Here is a 22,500-nt window from a genome sequence, read left to right as displayed (position 1 = left end):
GTGGAGATTTGAGATTCACTTGGGAAACAACCACTGCTGTGTGTGGCTTAGGGATGTGCTGTTGGGGTTAGGTTTGGAACTATTTTTAATAGTCTCACCTATGGGAACTATACTGTGGACTCTATATTCGCATTATTGTGACATAACACAATAGCCTCCACCAACCAATGGGAAAGGCGTTGACGGGAGATGACGGGTTTTCCCTTGTAAGAGTCAGCCCACGAAACAAATAGCTAGTTGCTCTTACGTAGTGTACGTGTTCTCTGTACATATGTATACAAAGTATGAACCGGACATAAACTGTGTAACCTCTCCACCTTTGCTGATGGAAAGGGTGGTGTGGGAAACGCTAGCAGATCCACAGATTTCACTGCACCCGCGTGATCACACACTTTAGGCACAAACGTCGGGTTAGTTCTGAAAGTCACTTTCTAAACACCCGGAGCGAACATCACACATGACGGGGAACTGATAAAGCATGTGGTTCACTTACCCTTTTTTGCTGAAGTGAGAGCAAGTAACAAAGTCATCTTGCAGGCAGCTTCGAAAACAATGTTATCAATGTGCTCGAAGGGGCTTTAGAAAGCGCGTTCAGAACCACGGACCAGTCCAGGGCGGCACCAGCGGCTTCGGCACTGGGCGGAGCCTACATGCTCCTCTCATATATAGTGTTGGCCAATAGTATCCGAGTCAAGACCAATACGACATGCCGAGATAGCGGACAGGTAAACCTTATCCGCAGAAAAGGCTCTGCCCTGATCCAGAAGGTCCTGTAGGAAGCACAGCACGTCCAAGATTGAACACGAGAGAGGAACGATGCTCCTGCACACCATCCCTCAAACACCGTGCGTTTACTATTTAATAAAGAACGTGTTGAGGCAGCCCTCGCTTTCTGAACTGTCTCAATCACTTTCGAAGGCGACCCGACCGCATTCAGATTCAGCCTCTCGCGGGCCGGGCCCAGAGAGATATCTCCTGAGGCGAGGGGTGGACCCTGGAAAGGATTGACAGATTGATAGCTCTTTCTCGATTCTGTGGGTGGTGGTGCATGGCCGTTCTTAGTTGGTGGAGCGATGTGTCTGGTTCATTCTGATAACGAACGAGACTCCGGCATGCTAACTAGTTACGCGGCCCCGAGCGGTCGGCGTCCAACTTCTTAGAGGGACAAGTGGTGTTCAGCCACGCGAGATGGAGCAATAACAGGTCTGTGATGCCCTTAGATGTCTAGGGCTGAACGCGCGCCACAATGGGCGGATCAGCATGTGCCTACCCTGCGCCGAGAGGCGCGGATAATCCGCTGAACCCCGCTCGTGATCTGGACTGGGGATTGAAACGGTTTCCCATCAACGAGGAATTCCCAGTAAGCGCGGGTCATAAGCTTGCGTTGATTAAGTCCCTGCCCTTTGTACACACCGCCCACCGATTGGGTGGTTCAGTGAGGTCCTTGGATCGGCCCCGCCGGAGCTCCTCACTGGGTTCTGGCGGAGCGTCGAGAAGACGATCAAACTTGACCATCTAGAGATAGTAAAAGTCGTAACAAGGTTACCCCCCGTGCTTGTGACCCTGCACTCTCTTCGTATGGTAAGATTACCACAACGTGAAAACTAGAAAACTCGATTGATGCGTTAGTTATCTCACTCTAATTGACAAAGTCACTCCACAACTTTAGGTTAGACACTATACAGGTGAATAGGGTAAAAAATTGAACTTGCAGATATCACAATGAAACTTTTCCAGGAAAAAATGTATTGCAAGTTTTCTGTAATTTTATGTTTAAATATGCTAATCAGGATATATCTAATTAAATATGCACTAATTTGCATATATTTTGAAGTGACGTTTTTTGAAAATGAAAAAAAAAACAAGGTACAAAATTATTTTAGCATTTTGTTGATATATTCAATGAAAAGACATTACCAGAGGCGATTATGAATATCTCCTTTTGTAAATCAGAAAATACTTCCAATAGCCTTAATTTGATTTCCCGCCCTATTTTTAGGCATAAAATGTCATATAAATCAGGCCAAGAATGATATATCAACAAATCCCTCTGGACAAACCTTCACAATATAGGACTGGGACAGGAATAGGACTGTAAAGTCTGGTGTATGTAGGTGCTACAGAAGTTGAAAATCGTCACTAGGACGATATATATATATCCTTTTAAACTTCGATTGTTCGGATTGAGCTGATCTGCAAAGCGCCGGGAACTACATCATCACGGTGAAAGGTCACGCCAGCGGAAGTTTTCATTTTGAGGTGAACTAATCCTTTAAGGAACTATTGCGCTAGGGATGTTACCGTGCAGCTCCGTTAGAAAACTGTTAAGCAAATAATTACCATAATCTGCCGAGGACAGCTTCCGAAAATCTTACACGGGGAAGAGAACGAGAATGAGGAAACGGCTGCGATTTATGTTCAGGGAGGCGGGACCATGTTCGACAGACGTGTGTCATTGGTGCTTTCATCGATCGGTCATACCAGAGGTGAGATACCCAAATGAATGTTAGAAAGAGAACACATGCCAATGATAAACTTTCACTCTATGATGGTTAAACTTTGCAAATAATCCAGGAATCACATGACTGGCCCGTAAGGATCACGGATCAACTACGATCCCTATACTTTGCATCACACATCCTGTGAGGCAACTATCACAGATACGTACATAGCAATATCGATATCGGTGTTAAAACGAAATGTCATGCTGCCCTACAGCCAATCGGAATTGTGCATTAAAGAGCAACATGCAGGTTGAATTTATTTCTGAATTAATACTTTAAATTGTCTGCAGAGGTATTTTAAAAACACATATGTAGAAATTACTAATGAAATTTCATTTGATATTTTGATGAAAATGTACTAGGCTCTGGAATGCGCCTTTCCCGCTATAGCAACGCGTCATATGACGTAGGCCAAGGTACATAAAAGAGCTTGCGGTCAGCTTTCTCATTGTTGGGTGTTGGTGTAGTTAGAGCAGTATTGAGAGACAGAAATTTTTAGATCGAGTTTTAGAGAAGCCATAATGGTAAATTATTGTGTTTGTGCTAGTTGCACGAATTCCAGGAAAAACAAGGCTTTTCGGTCTTGGGGGCGTTTTGTGCAGGTGAAGAGAGCAGACTTCACTGCCGCGTCCGTTACCACACACTCGGTCGTTTGTGCCGCACATTTCACTCCGGAGAATTATCGACCTGGAGATTTGATAGAGTCTTGGATGGGATATGGGAGTAAGGACCACGTGAGGCTGATTACTGATGCTGTTCCCTCGGTGCACTCGATGGAATCAAGTCCACCGTCAAAGTTTACACCGGAATTTGGCGCTTCCTAATCTGCCCCTCTCCTGCAGGCAAAACCGCGTACTGGAGTTTTATACAGACATGACTGTTATGGCGCTTTTCCACTGCATGGTACAGTACGGCTCGCTTTAAATGGTATCACTAACTGCAGTTGAAAAGCAAACCGAGCTAAAGCTGAGTCGTACCACGCAGTGGAAAAGCGAAGCGAGCAGAACCGTACTGAGCCGTACCATGCAGTGGAAGAGCGCCATTAGACTGCTATTGTAGCTTAGGTATTGTCATTATTAATTTGTTATGGCATGGTATTTAGTCAATGTAGATAGTGCTTACCAGCTTGGATGGACTGCATAATCACTGTCAGCGTAGAATATGAGAAGACAAAACGTTGCTGGCTTAAATTAAGACAATCTAAATGGATGTTTAATCAAGAACAAGGTCGAACGTGTGTTAGCTAAAGCAGATTTATTGCAAAACACCAAGGTACTAGCCATACAGTAGATGTACCAGCGTTAGCCACGGTGCGAACTTACATGAACTCACCAAGTCACTTGTCCTATTCGCCACTGGTTTTCTTGACACCACAACTCTACTTCTCTCCTCTGCCCATTGTATCTCCCCCTGACTACTATCTCGCCTAGGAGGCTCATAATTATAGGCCTGTGGGCCATCATAAGCATGTTCGTCCACATCGGAGAACTCGGTTTCTTCATTCGAATCCATTGTAATCTGTGCTTGAACTTGACCAGACTCCCTCGCCGATCGTCACTTCCGGTTAGTGCTTTACAGACGCGGAAGTTATTTTATCACAATTTATCTCAAAATATCGTTAATGGGTAAATATATATTACTCCATTTAAGAAAATCTTGTTGTTCTATCATCAACATACACTATGCTATATAGGGGCGTCCAACCTGCATGTTGCTCTTTAAGACCAGGGGCCGGTTTCACAAAGCGATTTTAGACTGGTCTATATTGTTAAAATTTGCTCATAGACTAGTCTAATGCAAGTTAAGAAGCAATTGGGCAGGTTTTGTAAAAAAATTAGACCCCTTAACCCAGGTCTAAGGCCATATGTCCACCAAAGCGTTTTTGACCAGCTGAAAACGCTGGGCGCTCTGCTGAAAACGCCTAGCTGTGGGCGCTTGAGAGCGTTTTGGCAGCGCTGCGTTTTTTCAGTTGAGACGCTTCGTTGCTATGATACAGAATATCCGCAGTTTACTTGTAACTGATTTCGTAGATAATTTGAACATTTATTTTTCATCCATTTTGTTCGGTTAGCTCTGCTGGTTGACGTCGTTGTACATAAAGAATGTTGTGACGGTTGGTCGGTGTGATATTAGTCCCGCCCCTCCTCCACTGTGATTGGACGGTTGGGTAAAAAGTGACAGTGATGAGCGCTGCGTTTTACACAAAGTTGAACATTCTTCAACTCTCGGCAACCAGTAAAAAACGCTGAACGCTCAGCGCTTGAGCGTTAAATACACGCTCAGCGCCTCGTCACGCTAATGGCGTTTAAAAAACGCGGCGCTCCCATTGAAAACAATTGGAATCAAACGCCAGCTGCGGAAAAAAAACGCTTTGGTGGACACACGGCCTAAGACTCTGTTACCTTAGCAACCAGCAGTAACAATCAGTTACATTAAAAACAGCCAAAAGAAAAGGGAAAATGCTCATAATTTGTGGTATGCTGACGGAGTTATGGAGAGAGCTATGAGGAGGGAAAGGGTTTTTAGGGACCGCAGTAATACTGGAATTATATAATAATGAGGACTTTTCTTTTCTGTACGTCTTTAACGCTCCACTCAACGGTCAGATTAACGCTGTTAACTGTCGTATCTTTTTCCAAATTAAACATTTCTTCTTGTTACTACATTCTCCGCTAAATTTCCCAAGTAAAATGTGCTTGTAACTATTATACTCCTCCAACAAACACATGTTTTCTGCTGGGGTAAACTGCACTGAATGCGGTTGAATGCGCTTACCCGATCCACCATGTTTTTGTTTTGAAAAGTGTCTTATTTTACCCAGAATGCATTGCAGTGTAGTCCTACTGAAGATAGTCAGAGTCTTGAGTGCTTTGTGCAACGGTCTGATTTAGATGTCTATCTGAAGTCTGACTATCTACTATTTCTAAGCCGTAGTCAAAGTCTATCTTTGTGAAACCGGCCCCTGAATACATAATGTGTGGCGCATCACAGCTAGTGCAAGACGAGCATTAGTGGTTAAAAGTATATAAATGTTTATTTTTGTTATAAATGTGCGCTGGTTTGTCTAGATCAGACTCTTATTCCTCGACTGGGATCGTGTCGAGACTTTGAAGCTGCACTGAAATTCACAGAATTGAATTTGGACATTGTTATCCATTATTTGTTGCGGTGTATAAAAATGTTTAGTAGAGTATGGTTTGGTAAACATCCGATTCATTTGTAAGGTGACTACGCTTCAATCGTTTATGATGTTCCCTGTCAGTCAGGAGCTCCTGTAGAGCGTGAGCATCACGTACCCAGTAATATGTGGTCGTTTTCGCTGTCGGTCTCCGAGCTGGAGCTGGACTGGGGAGTGTGGGGTCTCTTGCGGGACGGGTGGAGCGAGGGAAGCTGCGGGGGGCCGATGGCACTGGAGCTCAACACCGGCCCGTGCAGGAGATCGCGGTTCTTCGGGGGGCGGCCCGGGCGCTTGGGAGGCCCGGAGGCTTTAGGGTTCTTCTTGGAGAAGAGGACAGACGTGCGGCGGCCGACCTCAGGAGCCAGAGCTGAAGACGACGTGCTCAGATCTACAGAAACAAGGAGAAGACGGGACATCTGTCCATTTAAAATGAACAATCACATCATTTAAAAGGGAAAAATGCCCTTTACACAAGATGTAAAATAAGTCTCTGATTTGTGTGTGTATGTGAAGTTTTAGCTCAAAATACCCCACATAGGGCCCTATAAAATCAGTTTTATTTTTTCCCAAATTCCGTTTTATTTTTTCCAAAATGCAGTTTTTTCCGTTTTAATTTTTGCAAATTCCTTTTTTTCTGTTTTAATTTTTGGGAATTCATTTTTTTTTTTTTTTTTTTTTACCCTTTACTGTTATTTTAGCTGTAAAAAGAGTGTGCTTTTAATGTTAATGATTAAAATGTACACAAAATAAAATAGGAATGACCTCACATTTATTGAGGAAACAAACATTTACTGCATGATGCAACATAAGTACTTCAAGTAACAACTAAATATGAATGGTTATGAGCTTTAAACTGTCCAGTAAAATAAATTATATTCGTTTCTATAAGTTTAAAAAAAAGTACTCCATTAGCTTTTTCTTTCAAGTTAAAAAAAATAGGACCTCTCAATTTCAGAGTTATACATAAAGTACTTATAATCTTTTCCATATAGTACATTAAAGTGCATCAAAAACAAGGCAAAATACAGCAAGTACTCCCTGAGTTATGAAATTAAAGTTGACTTTGTCATCATGTAACAGCCAAAAACTATCAGAGACATCACCATTGAAATACATCTTTGTGTTGAGTTATAGGGCCCTACCCACAGATATGTTTTATAGCATGTTAAAATTGTCACTTTCTGAGGGTGAGCAATTGTCCATTTAAAAAGAACAACACAGAGTAATTTAACCTGACGGATTACAAACATGAAACAATGTGACAGTAAACAGTGTTAAGGTCCTTACTGAGTCCACGTGTTTTTTTTTTTATTCGTCATTTGGTGGCTCTGAATTGTCAAAAGGCTCGCTACACGTAAAAAGCAGAAAATCAAACCCAATCTGATTTTTTATGACGGACAAAAGTTTTCGGAGGCTGTGTGTAAACGTGATTGACAACATGAGGTTGTATTTATTTTTTAATTAATTTCGGAGGAGACGAGCAAGGACCTTTACCAGGGGTGTAAAGGTATCTAGTTTCACTAGATACGTATTATTTTGGGGGATTTACACTGTATTCGAGTCCAAAATAATACTTGGACTTTTACTTACATTTCTGAAATGAAAAAAACAGTACTTTACACTCCTTTCAATTCTTACGTTGAACAGTACTCGTTACATTTTTGCTGTGGTGTTTCAAGGTTGTTGTTTTTTTACATCAAAATTGCGAATGACTATTAAATTAGCAAGTTCTCTTCAGCGAGAATTTGTATTATTCATATGTTTCTAAACCAAGATGGCGCCGCAGATGGCTGCCTCGGTGTGGAGCTCTCCAGCTATTGTGTTGTTTTTGTTCGTTTGTCCTGTGTTTAGTCATTATTTTCCTATCAGTTTCACCAAAGACGAACTACTGGACATTAGGAAACACACACCAGAAAACTATACAGTTTTTGATTATTCAGACGTTTTGCTGGACATTCTCGTCGGAGGGGCAGCGTTGTTGTTCAAACGCGCGGTCAGACGCAAACGCGGGAAGCGTGCCGGCGCGCTGGTTAAACTCCGCGAGCGCGGCCTGCGCACTCACTCCCCAGTATTCATCTTGCGAACCTCCGATCCCTTCCTAACAAAATGGACGAACTACTTCTGCTCACAAGGATTAACAAGGATTTTTCTAACTCTGCTGCTCTGTGCTTCACTGAAACCTGGCTGAGTGAAGCCATACCGGACAACGCAATACATCTGCCGGGCTTCCAGCTGTTCTGAGCGGATCGCATCGCGGAGCTAACGGGGAAAACGAGAGGTGGTGGATTGTGTTTCTACATATACGAAAATTGGTGTTCAGATATAACAACACTGAACAAGATATGCTCTCCTAACTTAGAGACCCATTTCATTAATTGCAAACCTTTCTACTCGCCACGGGAGTTTTCCTATTTCATTCTCGTGAATGTTTACATCCCTCCAGACGGGTGCGTGAGCGCGGCGCTACAACAGCTGGCTGAACAAATATCTGAAACGGAACAAAGGCACCCGGACTCTCTTCTAATAATTATTGGGGATTTTAACAAAGCAAATCTTTCCCGTGAACTACCAAAATACAGACAGCACGTTACATGTCCCACCAGAGACAGTAATATACTGGGCCACTGTTACACCACAATAAGGAATGCGTATCATTCGGTCCCACGGGCAGCTTTGGGGCTCTCTGATCACTGTTTGGTTCATCTTATTCCGACCTACAGGCAGAAACTGAAATCAGCTAAACCTGTGATAAGGACTGTTAAAAGATGGACTAATGAAGCAGAGCAGGATCTACAGGCCTGCTTTGATTGCACTGATTGGACTGTTTTTGAAGCTGCTGGATTGAAGCTGTCTGGATGAGCTCACAGATACTGTAACATCATATATAAGTTTCTGTGAGGATACATGCATTCCTACCAGGACATTCTTATCATTCACTAATGATAAACCATGGTTTACTGGGAAACTCAAACACCTTCGTCATGCCAAAGAGGATGCTTACAGAAGTGGGGATAAAATCTTGTATAACCAGGCCAGAAACAGACTGACAAAGGAGATCAGAGTTGCTAAAAGAAGCTACTCTGAAAAACTGAAAAAACAGTTTTCATCCAACGACCCATTATCAGTCTGGACTGGCCTGAGGAACATCACCAACTACAAGTCACCATCCCCCCGATCTGTGGACAATCAACACCTGGCTGACGATTTAAATTCATTTTATTACAGGTTTGAAAATCCCTCATTCACACCACACACCGGCTCTAACCTGCACTTCACACTTTCACCATCACCTCCTGCACTCCAATTATTACTCCCCCCTCCTGCCATCCAACCTGAGCTTAAGGTCTGTGTGGAGGACGTGAGCCGAGTCTTCAAAAAACAGAAGACTAGGAAAGCATCAGGCCCAGACGGCATCTCATCTGCTTGTTTAAAAGCCTGCGCTGACCAACTGGCCCCGGTCTTCACACAGATCTTCAACAGATCATTGGAGCAGTGTGAAGTTCCCTGCTGCTTCAAACGCTCCACTATCATTCATGTCCCCAAAAAATCCAAAATCACTGGACTTAATGACTACAGACCTGTCGCTCTCACGTCTGTGGTCATGAAGTCGTTTGAAAGACTGGTGTTGGCCCACCTGAAGGACATCACTGGACCCCTGCTGGATCCCTTTCAGTTTGCTTACAGAGCAAACAGGTCCGTGGATGATGCAGTCAACATGGGACTGCATTATACCATGCATCGTTTCGACAGACCAGGGACTTATGCAAGGATCCTCTTTGTGGACTTCAGTTCGGCCTTCAATACCATCATGCCTGGTCTTCTCACAGCCAAACTGACCCAGCTCTCCATACCATCCTCGATCTGTCAGTGGATCTCCAGCTTCCTGACGGACCGGCAGCAGCGAGTGAGACTGGGGAAACACACATCCAGGACTCTCACCACCAGCACTGGTGCCCCCCAAGGGTGCGTTCTCTCCCCACTGCTCTTCTCCCTGTACACTAATGACTGCACTTCTAAAGACCCCTCTGTCAAGCTCCTGAAATTTGCCGACGACACCACTGTCATCGGTCTCATCCGGAACGGTGACGAGTCTGCTTACAGACTGGAGGTTGAACAGCTGGCTGTCTGGTGCAGTTACAACAACCTTGAGCTGAACACGCTCAAAACAGTGGAGATGATCGTGGACTTCAGGAGGAACAGCCCAGCACTCCCCCCACTCACCATCATGAACAGCACTGTGGAAGCAGTGGAGTCATTCAGGTTCCTGGGCACTACCATCTCTCAGGATCTGAAGTGGGACAATCACATTGACTCCATTGTAAAAAAAGCCCAGCAGAGACTGTACTTCCTTCGCCAGCTGAGGAAGTTCAACCTGCCACAGTATCTGCTGATTCAGTTCTACTCAGCCGTCATTGAGTCTGTCTTGTGCGCTTCCATCACTGTCTGGTTTGGTTCAGCTACCAAATCAGACATCAGGAGACTACAACGGACAGTCCGGACTGCGGAGAGGATTATTGGTGCCCCCCTGCCAAACCTCCAGGACCTGTACTCTTCCAGAGTGAGGAAGAGAGCAGGTAAAATCATCACATACTCCACTCACCCTGGACACCACCTGTTTGAACTGTTACCGTCAAGAAGGAGACTCGGATCACTGGCCACAAGAACATCTCGGCACAGGAACAGTTTCTTCCCACAGGCCATTTCCCTCCTGAACAGTTAACACTCCTCCCAAGGCATATGCCTCTAAGTGCAATACTCCCACTGTTTAGTGCAATATCCTACAACTCAGGTGATACTTATACTTATATTTAGATTTATTTATTATAATATTCAAAACACTGTAAATATGTTCATAATCTGTAAATCTGGAAATGTCTATTCTGACTAAACCTAACTGTGATACTTTTTATTCTCATATATTTTTATTTTCATTCGCTATTCTTATAATTTGTAGTATTATGTTTCATGTTTTTTTGTTGTATTGTATAGTCCACTGGAAGCCTCAGCACCAAAACAAATTCCTTGTGTGTGCAAGCACACTTGGCAATAAAGCTCTTTCTGATTCTGATTGATGACCACTATTAATACCGCATTATATAATACAGTATTATAATACTATAATACTGTGTTATAAACATTGAAAACCTATTTAAATTAATATTATAACATTTTAATGTAAATATACATGTTCTCACCTTTTTATTGTAATTGTAATTATATTAAAGTAAATGAATATTACATTAAATAACAATTAGTCAATTGACCCTTCACAAGGAGTTTGATTGACGGGCGATCTGACCAATTATAATTCGGCATTTGTCGAATCCATGATTCCTTCTGATGTTCATTCATGTTTATTTGATGCTATAATTTAAAATAATTAACAAGCTTTCCTGTAGCTCAAACACAAAACTGTATTTATAGTTGAAATTTCTTGAAAAAATGACCAAATGTGAAAGTTGAGACTTTGTTTCATATCAACCGTAACCCCTGTCCTCTCTGCTCCATGGTGTATTTTTCACTGCGTGAGAACTGGTGTGGCGTGAGAGAGGCGTGGCTTGTTGCCCATAGCAACAAAAACTAAAGGGGGCGGGTCTTTGCGAACGGTCAATTGATACATTTCAAATCAATCACAAATTCCAGTCAATCAGAAGAGCGTGTGGGCGGAGTCTCTCTGTGAGTATCACGTCTGTTTCACACATAACTGATCCGCTACTGTATACACAAACACACATTTAATCACAATTTTTATTTCAAATTTAAGAGGGAGAACAATATGGCATTGTATCGGCAGATCCTCAAGTTTGCGAGATCGTATCGGACATGAAAAGGTGGTATCGAGCCACCCCTAATTAACAACTTTTATATTAAAAAAAGTTGTCCGCATTGTGATTCTCGTTGTATACAGTATTTATACACTAGGTTATAGATGTTTTCACGTTTATACACAATACATTTAAATAATGCATTCAATGCGTTACTTCTATTTATATATTAAGTTGCTCAAGCAATTGGCAAAATATTTAAACATGTACTTGTGTTAAAATCGCAAACATTTAAAATCAAACCTTACAATTGAGAAAAAAAAGAAAAAAAACCCAGCCAACTCTCATACCTTTTCTTTTGCATTTAAATGTTTATACAAGAAATCCTGTTGATCATAAAGAGCTTGTTTTTCCACCTCCACTAAGAGACGAGTGCCCTCCATTAGCGGTCTCCTTGTTGAGGTAAGGTGCTGTTTTTAAAGTAAAAAGACGACTGTGAAAAATACTAGTATACTTTAATTAAATGCATTTATGGTGAGATTACTACATTTTCATGTCAGTGAAACCAATGCACCTGGAACACATTGCCGGACCACATCCGCGTGCAGTTCGAACGCGAACACCTGTTAAAGGGTTAGTTCGCCCATTTAAGACATGAAGTTGTATGCAATCCTTACCAGCACTATAGTGCATACACACTGACCCACTCTGTTGTCACCCCCCTGGTCAGAGTTCTGGCCGCTGGAAGTTTTTCAAGAAAGTACTCCCGGTTAGTTTCCGGGGCCTCAAAACTGTGCGTTTTTTCGTGAAAAAATTATTTGCGTTTCACAGCTTGATTAATTTAACACACAAAAAACACGCCGGTCAAAATTCATACCTCAGTTTTAATCGGCACTATTTTCTTTCCATTTCTATCAATCGGCGCTGCTGTCAACGTCAACAGTGCGCACGTTCCGATCAGCTGTTGATAGCGCGACTCGCTAACAACATGTCTGACTGCGAAACTTCTGATGATGAAACCAATTTTAGCACAATGTCAGACGAAACAGATGAGGATGAAAGTAATTTTAGCCAGTGTTGTGTACTCGAGACTCGGACTCGGTCTCGAGACCATATTTTAATGGTCTCGGTCTTGTCATGGACTCGTGTGCATTTTGACTCGGAATTGACTCGTACTCGAACATATTAGGACTCGGACTTATTCCCGAGTCCACTCGAGACCCATTCAAAAAATGTGTCATGATTATTACTGTAAGTTAATATTTCTTTAAATTGTTGTTTGATTGAAACGTCTTGCTGACTTTCTTGTGCGCAACTGCGCATGACTTGAGACTAATGGTGTGTTCACACCGAACGCGAATTTAATTATTTGCGCGAGTAGATTACATACAAAGTCAATGCAAAGACGCAAATAGGCGCATCATTCGCGCCGGGCGTTGCGAATGACGCGAATTGGGCGAAGCGTTTGCCGACCGAAAGTTCAAGCGTCTAACTAGACGCGATAGACGCGTATTTGACGCTCTATTCGCGTTCGGTGTGAACACACCGTAACGTTAGCGGCGCGCAAGTGCAGCAGGACCCAGGTCAGATGTGATGTGGCCTCTAGCTCAACTATGTATTGAAAATGTCTGCCTTATCATCCATAATTCAGTTTGCATATAAGAGCCACGCAGAATTCGTGTGCAGTATGTTATGTGTAAGAGCACTAACTGATTGTAATAATTAAGTCATAATTTTAATAAAATTACCTTTACCTTTATGATTCCATGGTATATTTGATTTACTGTTTGAGTATGGTGCCAATTTTATTGTTACCACCAAATATTTGACACATTCTTGAAGATATCTTTAGGTCTGGTTTCAGACCCAACCTAGGTTATCCAACCTCTCTGTTCTCGGTCTCGACTCGGACTCGACCCTCTTTGGTCTCGGTCTCGACTCGGACTCGACCCTCTGTGGTCTCGGTCTCGACTCGGACTCGACTCTCTTTGGTCTCGGTCTCGACTCGGACTCGACCCTCTCTGTTCTCGGTCTCGACTCGGACTCGACTCTCTTTGGTCTCGGTCTCGACTCGGACTCGACCCTCTGTGGTCTCGGTCTCGACTCGGACTCGACCCTCTGTGGTCTCGGTCTCGACTCGGACTCGACCCTCTGTGGTCTCGGTCTCGACTCGGACTCGACCCTCTGTGGTCTCGGTCTCGACTCGGACTCGACCCTCTGTGGTCTCGGTCTCGACTCGGACTCGACCCTCTGTGGTCTCGGTCTCGACTCGGACTCGACCCTCTGTGGTCTCGGTCTCGACCCGGACTCGACCCTCTGTGGTCTCGGTCTCGACTCGGACTCGACCCTCTGTGGTCTCGGTCTCGACTCGGACTCGACCCTCTGTGGTCTCGGTCTCGACTCGGACTTGACCCTCTGTGGTCTCGGTCTCGACCCGGACTCGACCCTCTGTGGTCTCGGTCTCGACTCGGACTCGACCCTCTGTGGTCGCGGTCTCGACTCGGACTCGACCCTCTGTGGTCGCGGTCTCGACTCGGACTCGACCCTCTGTGGTCGCGGTCTCGACTCGGACTCGACCCTCTGTGGTCGCGGTCTCGACTCGGACTCGACCCTCTGTGGTCGCGGTCTCGACTCGGACTCGACCCTCTGTGGTCGCGGTCTCGACTCGGACTCGACCCTCTGTGGTCGCGGTCTCGACTCGGACTCGACCCTCTGTGGTCGCGGTCTCGACTCGGACTCGACCCTCTGTGGTCGCGGTCTCGACTCGGACTCGACCCTCTGTGGTCGCGGTCTCGACTCGGACTCGACTCGGACTCGACCCTCTGTGGTCTCGGTCTCAACTCGGACTCGACCCTCTATGGTCTCGGTCTCGACTCGGACTCGACCCTCTTTGGTCTCGGTCTCAACTCGGACTCGAGTGAGCTGGTCTCGACTACAACACTGATTTTAGCACAACGCCAAAGGGATACTTTTATGAACCGGAGTATACCGATGCCGAACTTCAACAGATGGAGATAGAACGGGAAGAGAGAGAGCGAGAGGACAGAGATGAAGTTGTCCAAGTTGATGCTGGGCCCACAGCTGTAGCAAGAGCCAGGATGAACGACAAATAATGAGCACTGCACACACGATAATTCTTGATTCTGGATATTTTAGCTCCCGCAGAGTAGCCGATGGCAACCAGCCAAAGATAACTCGTAACTCTAGCCGAAACAGGAAAACGATGGAATCTGAACGGTGATCCCGGCACATTCTTGTGGTCACACCCTGGAAATTTACAAGTTCGCACCATCGTTCATTTTCTACTTTTTACGTCGTTTCGTAATCGATTGTGTAAACACTATGGAACAGCTGATCGGAACGTGCGCACTGTTGACGTTGACAGCAGCGCGGATTGATAGAAATGAAAAGAAAATAGTGCCGATTAAAACTGAGGTATGGATTTTGACCGGCGTGTTTTTTGTGTGTTAAATTAATCAAGCTGTGAAACGCAAATAATTTTTTCACGTAAAAACGCACAGTTTTGAGGCCCCGGAAACTAACCGGGAGTACTTTCTTGAAAAACTTCCAGCGGCCAGAACTCTGACCAGGGAGGTGACTACAGAGTGGGTCAGTGTGTATGCACTATAGTGCTGGTTAGGGCTGGGCGATATGGCCTCAAAAAAAAAATCCCTGATTTTTCACAAAAAATCCGATTTACGCTTTAAATCGTTTTTTTTCTCTACGTACTTAAAATCAATCTGCAGATGACAAAGAAATTGTTCAAAACAAGTTTTAACTTTATTTTGTTTTAATATTCCCTTCTGGGATTTGATCTCCATTAAAGTGCAATCAGAAACAACAAGCCAAAAAGACAAGAGGACAGGCCCTGTCTTTGAAAACAATGAAAATGTAACATAACATAAAATGGGTGGATTGGGATTGGGGGGGATGTGTAAAAAAAACAAAAAATTTGCATCACAATAAGTGTATTGTGATAGTCAAATGATTTGGTAACTAAACATAATTTTATTAAGTTTACTGGTATGCTACTGTTTTTATTATTGCTTAACACAAATTTCACAATTTCAATTCAATTCTTGTGATTTGATTCTGATCTTGATTCAATATAAATTCCTTTGGATAAATAGGTACGTAGTAGCTACGTACTACTACCTAAGAACTTTCGTACTACTATCTAAAAGTAGATACGTTAATGTGTTAATTGTTCTCCCAAAAAAAAAAAATCACCTAATGCTGTAAACACACAGAGAGCCCTGTCAGCTGGTATTATTAAAGGTTAAAACTAACTCAAATTAAATATAATGTGTTTTTTTATTTTATAATGCGTCTAACTAACATGCGTGCTATGGGTCATTAAAAGCCATCCTGAGGTAAATGTAACGTTACGTTGCATATGTTGTTCTCCAGCTGTTTTATGGACATCTTTCCGCGGTTGAAAAACACTGATCGATCGATTTTATTACATCTCGGTATGTTTGTAGTAAAGAGTAACAGATGATCGGTTCACGTGCCGCTTGAACTGAGATCTGCCAGCGTTCTTTCACGTCACATTTACAAGCGCCAAAACGGTGTTTATTGTTTGAATTTCGTAATAAAATTGACAGAATCTGAGAGCTGAGAATCTGTTTCATATCGATAGTAACCTGCTCTGTCTTGTCTGTCGGTGTCAGTGTCCTCTTTGCTTCGCGATTTTTCTCTGCGCGAGAAAATGGATGTGTGGCGTGAGAGCGCTTAAAAAGTGACAGAATTGCGTCTCTCACAGTGAACTCGTGAGAGTTGGCGGCCCTGCAGATTCAGCTTGTAAATGTTTTTGGCGGGTGTGCTTCTGCTGCCGCGGTCTTGCTCATTTGCCATGTTGTTTGTGTATCTCTATCATGGCAAGCGTTGAGCCCGGTCGGAACTACGGGAGCCCAGATGGGAGCGTCGGCGGTTGTTAAAGAAAAAAATGATTTTCATTAAAAAAAAATCGGCGTAAACTACACATTCGAGTTAATCGATAATATCGATTTATCGCCCAGCCCTAGTGCTGGTAAGGATTCCATACAACTTCATGTCTTAAATGGGCGAACTAACCCTTTAACATGGGTCCGGTAAAACACACACACTGCACTGAGTGTGTGAAACAGGAATCATGGGAACTCCAGGCACCTCACGATCCGATTGAGATCGGCCCACGAGTAAACCTGTTCTGAGCTCAAACGAACCGCACGGTTTCGTAACTTTCGTTTGGTTTGCTGCTTGATGGTTCTCGTATCGTATGTAACAGAAGTTGCAGCTCTTATCATCAGACCAGTGCGACCTCTTACCGCCCATTTAGTCGCAGTTTGGAGCCCTACTTGTGGAAGTGTGGCTCTTGTCTAAGGGTGTAACGATACACAAAACTGATGGTACGGTTCTTCCCACTGTTTTGACGTCTCGGTTCGGTGGGGTTTAGAAAGCTAAAATTGCTTTTTTTCTGGGGTTAAACAGTGGTTTAATTAAAAAATGCAATTAATTTATTCAATTACAATTCAACGTTTCGCAAGAATAAAAAATAAAAAAGATCAGCTAATAGTGTAAACTATATATGGAGCCGCACATCACTATAACATTAAAGGTTAACAACAGAGCCTAGACTTTTAGCCTAAATTCAGATGCTATTTATTTTTTAGATATAATAATCAACACCAAACACACTGTATGAAAACATGTAAACTGAACATAAGGCAGGTTTTACATTAACTCATGTTTTTACTCTAATTCGTTATTGAAATATAATAATTTACGCAGTTGCTGTCATTTTCATGAAAGATATTTTAAACATACATTAAATAATCAAGATATCATTAACAGGTTACGTAAAATATAGGCTAATATAGTGCATTTATTTAGTGCAAGAGTTCATTTGGATGACTCCAGCTGATCGTGTTCGGTAAGCCATGAGAGTATCGTGTGATCTGTATCGCGGTTTTTCGGTTCGGTTTGAATATCGTTACACCCCTACTCTTGTCCAGGTCCCGGTCCATAGAAGCCAAAAAGTTACACTAGACTTTAATGCAGAGGGTGCCGGTCCGGGTTTCATGCGTCTCTGTTTATGTGCACACACTGTCATGCGCCTTTTGCGTTCTGTCAACATTGCGTTATCAATTATTATTCAGAAATCGATTTTTGACATTCGTGATTCAATTCAGAATCGTCCACATCGCACCTGAGAATCCACCCCCTCCGACCCCACCCCACCCCCACACTCTATGTAGGACAGGCTGTGAGTGTTTCTGAGGTGTTGTCTGACCTTTCCCGCTGATGTCGTGGCTGCTCTCTCCTTCATCGTGCCGGGCTCCTCCCGAGGAGTGATGCGTGAGGACCGACCCGCGCTCCAGAGACAGGCCCGTCTCGTGCCCACAGATGCCCTCGCGCTGGTGCGCCAGCTTGCGCTTCAGGACCGTCATCTCCTTCTTCAGGGCTTTGGCTCGCCGTGATTGGCCGATGCTGTGCTTCCCAGACATCACCTCATCATAACGATCCTGCAGGATCTGCAGCTGCTCCTCCAGAGGCAGACGCCCACGACCCTCCAGCAGGAAATCTGGGTGAGGACATTACCTTTACATGATATATACACAGTCTCTGTGTGTGTGTGTGTGTGTGTGTGTGTGTGTGTGTGTGTGTGTGTGTGTGTGTGTGTGTGTGTGTGTGTGTGTGTGTGTGTGTGTGTGTGTGTGTGTGTGTGTGAGTTAGGGCTGGGCGATAAATCGATTTTATCGATTAACTCGAATGTGTAGTTTACGCCGATTTTTTTTGAATGAAAATCGGTTTTCTCTTCAACAACCGCCGACGCTCCCATCTGGGCTCCCGTAGTTCCGACCGGGCTCAGCGCTTGCCATGATAGAGATACACAAACAACATGGCAAATGAGCATGACCGCGGCAGCAGAAGCACACCCGCCGAAAACATTTACAAGCTGAATCTGCAGGGCTGCCAACTCTCACGAGTTCACTGTGAGAGACGCAATTCTGTCACTTTTTAAGCGCTCTCACGCCACACATCCATTTTCTCGCGCAGAGAAAAATCGCGAAGCAAAGAGGACACTGACACCGACAGACAAGACAGAGCAGGTTACTATCGATATGAAACAGATTCTCAGCTCTCAGATTCTGTCAATTTTATTACGAAATTCAAACAATAAACACCGTTTTGGCGCTTGTAAATGTGACGTGAAAGAACGCTGGCAGATCTCAGTTCAAGCGGCACGTGAACCGATCATCTGTTACTCTTTACTACAAACATACCGAGATGTAATAAAATCGATCGATCAGTGTTTTTCAACCGCGGAAAGATGTCCATAAAACAGCTGGAGAACAACATATGTCACGTAACGTTACATTTACCTCAGGATGCCTTTTAATGACCCATAGCACGCATGTTAGTTGGACTTAAAATAATTGCTATAGAGAGGAGTATTTTGCTAAATATGATAACTAGATTACACATTTATAATATTTTTACCTATATCATTAAAATAGTATAACGTTGTTATTATAAAAAAATGCATTATATTTAATTTGAGTTAGTTTTAACCTTTAATAATACCAGCTGACAGGGCTCTCTGTATGTTTACAGCATTAGGTGATTTTTTTTAAAAAAATATTGAGAACAATTAACACATTAACGTATCTACTGTACCTATTTATCCGAAGGAATTTATATTGAATCAAGATCAGAATCAAATTGAAGTTGAAATTGTGAAATTTGTGTTAAGCAATAATAAAAACAGTAGCATACCAGTAAACTTAATAAAATTATGTTTAGTTACCAAATAATTTGATGCAAGTTTATTGTTTTTTTACACATCCCCCCCAATCCCAATCCACCCATTTTATTATATGTTACATTTTCATTGTTTTCAAAGACAGGGCCTGTCCTCTTGTCTTTTTGGCTTGTTGTTTCTGATTGCATCGAGATCAAATCCCAGAAGGAAATATTAAAACAAAATAAAGTTAAAACTTGATTTGAACAATTTTTCTCTGTCATCTGCAGATTGATTTTAAGTAGGGAGAGAAAAAAATCGATTTAAATCGTAAATCGGATTTTTTGTGAAAAAATCGGGGATTTTTTTTTTAGGCCATATCGCCCAGCCCTAGTGTGTGTGTGTGTGTGTGTGTGTGTGTGTGTGTGTGTGTGTGTGTGTGTGTGTGTGTGTGTGTGCGAGAGAGAGAACAGGACATTCCCTTTATGTCTGTTCATGGTTATTTGATCTGAATGCAATTATATGAAATGACCACGATAATTGTGCAGTTTTAAATTTCAACCACATTTTACCATTCAAATAATGCAAATTTATTAGGGATGCACCGATTTGAATATTTTGGCCGATACCGATAATTATTTATATTTGAAAGCCGATAACCGATATATTGGGCGATGAATCTAAATTTTTATATAATTTTTGAGAGCCTGATTGCAAAAACAAAAGTCTCACCAGTAAAATCCATGTCCCAAACACACAATTATAATGATGTTCTCATGATAATTATATGCAGCCGATATGACACACTTGTGCTGCACATGTTGCACTGAACCGTATTTTCCTTTTTTGAAGTGATTCCAATCATATTTAAAGCAATTCAAAACCGTCATGATGAACATTGAGCATCTGAAGTGTCTCTGCTGAAGGAAATTATACATTATTCATCAGCTTTAATGATAACCGATAACGATCACTTTAAAAATTAACCGATATCGGCCGATGCTTCCTACGTACAAAATAAGGCTTGTGCGTTGAAGAAGATTGCATTATATTATACACAATTAATTTACACAGCACTGAAGTAAATCATATGGGCCTACTTTAATTACTATATTACATTCCCAAGTAAAACACCCAAAATAACATATTAGCCTTGCATTGTGAAGAATAAAACAGAATTAAATCATTAATCACAGCGTTCAGTACCAAATTCATGAACGTGACATAACTCTGTTATGTTCAAAACTATGATGTATGATTTGTATTGTTAGAGACCTCCCAAAATTGTCATGTATTTAAGGCTTTTAATAAGCTAATTAAATTTTAAATGACATCAATTAAATAAAACAATTTAAAATGAATTGCACATTTCTGTAATTAACTTTGATTTATTGCACCTAACATTATATTCTGTAATATATTTTTATATTATAATAATTTCACATTGAAAACCCAAACTAAATAATAATCAAAAATAATAATGTTTAATTTTTTTTTAAATATATATATATATATATATATATATATATATATATATATATATATATATATATATTAAATTGGATATTTTTACTAAGCACTAGTGATACCAGTACTGATACTGATGTCTCTATTAAAAATGATTTTGTCCTCAATTTCTAAACATTGTAACCTTATATAAATAATAATAAAAATAAATAATTGTATTAACACTGATATTTTCCATTCCAGTGAAATTGTACAAATTTTTAATGCAATTTTTACACCAATATAAAGTTCAAACATTCTTTAAGTAAGCAGTCAGTAATGAGATCAGTGCAAATAAATGATAAGCGATAGCACAAATAAATACAGAACATATGAAAATGATAATGCTGTGAAATAATTAATCGCATCTGAAATGTTTACATAATATATGTGTGTGTACTGTGTATAATTATTTTGTAGATATATAAATACACACACGCACATGTATATATTTAAGAAAAAAATTATTTATATTAAAATAGTTATATTTTATAAATATATATTAATAATATAAATTATATATATACAGAATATACATGCAAATATTTCTTAAATGTATACAAGCATGTGTGTATATACAAAATGATTATACACAGACAGTACACACACATATATTATGTAAACACTTTTATTTTGGATGCGATTAATCGTTGTCCAGCCCTAAAATGAAATAAACATGGCTTTAAGTTTTTCAGGTAAGAAATATGAAATGAATGAAATGTATAAGCGAGAAAGCCAACTCACCATCATCAATGAGTGACGCTGCTCTCTCTCTCTCTCTCTCTCGATCCCTCTCTCGCTCGTGTGGGGAGTCCGGGCTCGGTTCCCGGGGAAGATGAAGGCCCGTCTCGTAATCCAGGCCGATTCTCTCTGCGTGTCTGCGCGCTTGCCGTAAGACGGAGCCGCCGGCTTCTCGCAGTCGCAGCGCTGCGCGGTAGAAAACCGTGTCTTTGGCGTTATACTTCAAACAGTTGTTGACGATCAACAGAAAGTCCGACTCGAAAGCTTCAAAGCTGAGATAGCGGTGCGACTCTACACACTTCCACATGGTCTGGAAATCCATCGGGCGATCGATGTGGTCCAGGTAATCTGGGACCTGGAGGACGCACACGCACACACACACGCACACAAGAGGTCGTGTTTAAAGCATTCAGGGAATTACATAATGGATGCTAATTCTGCTATCAGTGCAAAAACGGCTTCACATTACGTAACGCTTAAATGAATAGTTCACTTTAAAATAAAAATGAGCCCATGATGTACTCACCCTGAACTCATCCTCGGTGTATATGACTTTCTTCTTTCAGACAAACACAATCAGGGTTATATAAAAGATATCCTGGCTCTTCCAAGCTTTATAACGGCAGTGAATTGCAACCAATAGATTGAAGCTCATAAAAGTGCATCTTTCCATCATTACATCATGGCGTAAATATCAGCAGTGCGTCGCATTATTCGCATTAGTTGCGATTAGGCTTTAAGTCGAATCCGTATGTTCGTTTGGACGAACATAAAGTTATTTTACTTTATAAAGTTTTAAATATGGATATTTTTTATATAACTCTGTAGTTAGTATGTAGTGTGTGTGTGTGTGTTTACCACACTCAAAGGCACAGGCTCAGTGAAGAAGTTACTGGAGTCTCTCAGAGTGCGTGTGTGACAGAGTGCGTGTGTGACAGAGCGCGTGGTGTGTGTGTGACAGAGCGCGTGCGTGTGTGTGTGACAGAGCGAGTGCGTGTGTGTGTGACAGAGCGAGTGCGTGTGTGTGTGACAGAGCGAGTGCGTGTGTGTGTGACAGAGCGAGTGCGTGTGTGTGTGACA

The 22,500-nt window shown here is 42.1% G+C and overlaps 1 protein-coding gene across 3 annotated transcripts in view; it reads right to left on the bottom strand.

Annotated features, from left to right (window-relative positions):
• Nucleotides 1–22,500, bottom strand: part of brpf1 (bromodomain and PHD finger containing, 1) — a 74,992-nt gene that overhangs the window by 21,196 nt on the left and 31,296 nt on the right. For all 3 annotated transcript variants that reach the window (XM_077217660.1, XM_077217661.1, XM_077217662.1), the window contains exons 9-11: nucleotides 21,424–21,775; nucleotides 17,722–18,012; nucleotides 5,801–6,070 (exon numbers count right to left, since the gene is read on the bottom strand). In XM_077217660.1, coding sequence (XP_077073775.1) covers nucleotides 5,801–6,070; nucleotides 17,722–18,012; nucleotides 21,424–21,775 — 913 coding nt within the window. The remainder of the gene's footprint in view (nucleotides 1–5,800; nucleotides 6,071–17,721; nucleotides 18,013–21,423; nucleotides 21,776–22,500) is intronic.

This window comes from Siphateles boraxobius, unplaced genomic scaffold (genome assembly GCF_051911475.1).
Source record: "Siphateles boraxobius isolate OS27281-9 unplaced genomic scaffold, OSU_SipBor_1 75, whole genome shotgun sequence".
NCBI lineage: Eukaryota > Metazoa > Chordata > Actinopteri > Cypriniformes > Leuciscidae > Siphateles > Siphateles boraxobius.
The sequence above is the reverse complement of the archived record's forward strand: the minus strand, read 5'-3'. Positions and strand labels throughout refer to the sequence as shown.